Source organism: Lipotes vexillifer, unplaced genomic scaffold, assembly GCF_000442215.2.
Source record: "Lipotes vexillifer unplaced genomic scaffold, Lipotes_vexillifer_v1.1 scaffold382, whole genome shotgun sequence".
Taxonomy (NCBI): Eukaryota; Metazoa; Chordata; class Mammalia; order Artiodactyla; family Lipotidae; genus Lipotes; species Lipotes vexillifer.
Genome location: NW_006780611.1, coordinates 4,487,134 through 4,492,005, shown reverse-complemented (window position 1 = coordinate 4,492,005; position 4,872 = coordinate 4,487,134). Strand labels below are relative to the sequence as shown.

At 33.8% G+C, this 4,872-nt stretch overlaps 1 protein-coding gene across 1 annotated transcript in view; it reads right to left on the bottom strand.

Moving 5' to 3' along the window:
• Positions 1-4,872, bottom strand: part of SMC1B (structural maintenance of chromosomes 1B) — an 86,833-nt gene that overhangs the window by 39,953 nt on the left and 42,008 nt on the right. The window contains exons 10-11 of the mRNA XM_007454089.1: positions 4,022-4,207; positions 2,082-2,261 (exon numbers count right to left, since the gene is read on the bottom strand). Coding sequence (XP_007454151.1) covers positions 2,082-2,261; positions 4,022-4,207 — 366 coding nt within the window. The remainder of the gene's footprint in view (positions 1-2,081; positions 2,262-4,021; positions 4,208-4,872) is intronic.

Genomic DNA, 4,872 nt, shown 5'->3' with positions numbered 1-4,872 from the left:
CTTTCCCTATTTTTTACATAAATGGTAACATACTACACTCTAGTCTACTTATTACTTTTTTTTAAACTGAATATATCTTGGAGATTGTCTGACACTTGTATATAAAGAGCTTCATTCTTATTTAAGGTTGCATAGTGTCCCGTTCTATGAACGTATTATAATTTTATTGAACACAGTCTTGTGCAAATTGTTTCCAATTTTGCTTGCTACATACAGTGGTTCGATGAATAACTCCTTATATACATCATTTCATATACATGTGTATGTAACGTTCTGAAGAAGTACAACTGCTGGAATTGCCCACAGAGCTGCTACAAATTCACACGCCCACAGCAGTGAATGCAAGGGTCTCTTTCCCCATAAAGTGTTATCAAACTTTTTTATGTTGATCAGTCTCACAGGTAAAAACAGTATTTCAGTGTAGTTTTAATGGGCATTTCCCATATTTGGGGGTTTTTTTTGTCGTTTTTTTGGTCACGCACATGGCATGCAGGAGCTTAGTTACCTGACCAGGGATCTAAGCCGCGCCACACCCTCCCCACCCCGGCAGTGGAAGAACAGAATCGTAACCCCTGGACCACCAGGGAACTCCCTATCCAAATGTTTTATGCATCCTAAAACACAGAGAATATTCTTCAAGTGGAATAATAGTAACAGGAAGAAGATAAGAGTCCCTGGGATATACTTAATGTAAAAATATGACAAATAAACCTGATTAAAATTTTGAAATAACAATAAGAACAAAATATAGCCTAAAGGGGTAAGGCATGTTACTGTGGACAAGATATAAACCATAAATATATGTTGAATGAAGGAAGGGTTAAACACAATCTTATTTTCATGTGACTTCTTTAAATTGACCACACAAATCTTCAAAAATCAATTTTACAAAATACATTTTACAAATATACAAAAATCAATTTTACCATAGTTAATTAGGTAGCAAAATAAGGAAGATACTGTAGTAGCTCACTTATTACACCTGCTTAAATTTAATATATAGAAATCAATGACAGTGATTACTAAGACAGTGATCACATTATTATTAAGATAATTATAACTACTAAAATGTATGAGAAGTTAATCATATTAGGCAAGTCAATACATTTAATACTGGAAATTCCTATCTTTCATAAGAATAGCCCAAACCCCCCCACTTTGTGTTAATTTGCGATTCTGGACATTCCAGATCAAATATGTAAAATGACTAGTAAATAAAAAATGACTATCACTTTTTGAGAGCTATTTCCTAGGCACTATAAAAGCATTTTGCATGTTATTACTTATTTTAATCCTATAACTCTATGAAATAAGTACTATTATTTCCCCAAATTTAGATGAACAAACTAAAATTAGAGGTTTAGAAACTTGCCTAAAGTCACATAATTAATTACTAAGTAGTATCACTGGTCTTACTCCATAGTTTATGCCCTTAGGCATTGTGTTACATTTCATCACAGATGTAGTTTTAAAAAAAACTATGTCAGATAATTTGAAGAATTTAATACTGCTTAACTAAATACAAACTCTATTTCAATTGACAGTAAAACAATATTTTTAAAACCAAAATTACTCCCTTGAGAGACTGGTATCTAGTAACCTCATTTCAATTGTGCTATTTCTACAACTTCAAAATGTGTTAAAACCTTGAATGTGTAAAAGGACAGTTAATATCGCCATTGAGCTATGGAAGAATTAACCCAGAATGTAAAATAAGCACCTAAAATCTTTCCTGGTATTCAGAAACACAGGTATTATATATGTAAGTACAGGGAAAATCTGAGATTTGACAGGGACATTTATTGTATATAGAGTAAAAAAAAATTAAGAGCTTTAGGCTCTCACTACAATAAATCTAACTTCCAAAATATGATTTATGATTTGGGGAAGTATTAGAGAAATTAATTTTTTGAAAACTGAACATTATAAAAACTACTGAAGCCATTAACATCTTAGGTTCTATTTTAGTTTCCCCTACATAAGAGAACATATGAAAGCATATATAGATATTTGTGTGTGTAATATGTTAGTCTTATAAATACTGCTTCAAATTATCCGAAAGTACAATCTAAGCCTCTTACTTTCCGTCTTTCAGGTCCATTGAAGGCAATATGCCTTGCTTCTTCCACAGTCTCACAGACAAGGCCATTTCCACACACAAACTGAATTACTTTCTTCAGCTGAGGAAACTGAGTCTTTATGACATCAATCACCATTTTACAGCCTTTAATCTCCCGTAATCTTTCATTGATTGGTTTGATCTAAAAGGTTTAAAATATACTTGATATATTAGGTATATTAAAATAAAAACCAAACACACAGTACATTCTTTTTCAAAGAACATAAATAATCATGAAAGCAAATGATTAGTAGTATGCACTTATACACAATAAAAGTTTGACAAGAACCTGATGAACAATATCCCACCTTTGGCTCGTGTAATATTTTTTAAAAATACACTTCATCAAAAGCCAGAAGATATAATTTCTAGATTCAACTCTGTCACTAACTAGTTGGGATAAAGCAGTAGATGAGAAGCACTTCATGCTCTCAAAATCATAAAATCTAGTGGGAGATAATACCCATTTACATACTTTCAAAAGAGTGGCACAATAGCATGGAACTCAGAAAATCATTTTAGGCTTAAACGATCAGGAAAGCTTTTACACCTTCTTTGACATGACTTTTAAGTTGGGTCGATAAAGAGATCAAAAGACGTCTGCAATATATTACTGAAAAACAGCAAGTATAATTTCATTTTTGTAAAACAAAACAAAGGGAAAACCCTATATACAACCAAAATATGTTTGTGTGTATATATATGTATATATATATATATATATATACACACACACACATACATATACACACACACACACACACATATATACACACACACATATATATGGAGCATATATTTATATAAATTTGTATGGATGGAAGCAATCTAAAATAGTTGTGATAAAGGAATTGAGCACTGAGATGAGGTAGGAGTATTTCCTTTATATTTGATACACTTCTGTATTATATTTTTAAAAAATGAGTGTGCCTTGAAAAAAATCTTAAGCATGAAATACATAAAACAGAATTTTAACAGGCAGATGAACTAGGTTAAATAGTTTTAGTGGGCAGAAGGTATAAACAAAAGTGTGAAACTACAAAAGGCCAAGTCTGAACCATTAATACCCAGTTAGCATTTGCTGAGCCCCTCCTCTGTGCCAGGCACTGTGCTAGGTGTACTACATGTAGTGATTCCTTGCAATAATACAATAAGGTAAGGACTAATTCCTCCACTTCACAGATGATGAAACTGACACTCAGAAAAGTTAAGGACAAATCAGTGAGAACTAATTAGAAGGAGGGCTGCCATTTAAACTCAGGTCAGTCCAACTCTAGGGCATGTGCTCCTAACTACTATGCACACTGCCTGCAGTTCAGGGACTTGAAAGCTGGACCAAGTAGAACATTTTCTTTATTAAGCAATGAAAAGATCACTGAAGGATATCAGCTGTGATAATGATGGAGTTCCTGCCTCAGGAATTTAAACTTTGGATGCTCTAAGGCCTTTCAATACATACCTCAAGGCTCAAAATTTGGCTTGCTCCACACCAAGAGCTGACATGTATATTTACTGGACCACATATTTACAACTGAGACTCTGGGTTGGCATTTCACTGACAGAACATGTGTCTTATCCATCTCCTATACTTTGCTATAGGACAAAATAAATTGCTGGCTAGTAGACAGAGTAGTGCACTGCTAGAGCGATGTCCTTGAAATCACCAGGGTAAATTATGGCAAAACTAGATTAGGAAGAAATGATATGAAGGCAAGAAAAATAGCACCCACTTGATACTATTCTTTGCCTGCCAATACATTAACACCAGCCATTTGAATGAATGACTAACTGGCATCCAAGTTACGATTTTTTCAATCTCTACCATAGTCTCAGGCAATAAAGACACACTTTAAAAGACAGAATTTTATCACTACTAAATACTAAGGATTATAAATTTCTTACATCAAGGTAATCTAAAGCAAGGAATGTCTCAGGTTCAGCTCTTTCCTCCTTCAGAAATTGAATACAATCTTTTGCTACCTTTTCAGAGGCTACAACAATGGCAACCATGTACCGACCAAAAAGTTTAGTAACAGCCAGCTGGTATTTCTTATGTATAGGATGACACAGGTCAAGAAGTCTTCCAAACTTAGCAGGTTTCAAAAAATGAGAGAAAAACAAATACATTAATGAGGAACATATAATTCATTGTTTTCTAATGTAACAAAGCAGCATAGACCAAAAACTAATTTTCTAAAATTATAAACATGATAATTTAACAGTCTCATTCAAATGGAAATAAATTTCATTATGAAATATCCATTTAGGTGTGTCACACTTCATTCAACAAAAGAGTAATAGGGAGGGATTAGTCATACCAAGGTATTAAAATATTTTACAAAGCTAGCAATTAAACAGTATTCATTCATTCCCTTATTTATTAAATAAGAAACTGATGAGACACCTACTACATGAAGGCACTGAGCCACAAACTAGGTAAACATGACCTCACAGAGCTTTCAGACTAGTAGGGAAGGAAGATATAAATAATCAATAATTGCATGCATGTACAAAGTAGACTTATAACAGGCACTGTGGTTAAGCACAGAGAGCTCTGAGAATATGTATCAGGGACGAGGTTGACCTGAGAAGCCAGGGAAGGCTTCCCACGGAGAAGTGTTTGTGGGGATCTGAAGACTGGTCAGGAATCAGACTGAAGTTCAGAAAGTCTATTAAATGTCACAGTGCCAGCCGCCCTGTACCAATGCTCCCTAGAATGTCTGCAGATTCAATTTTACATCTTTACACTCTTT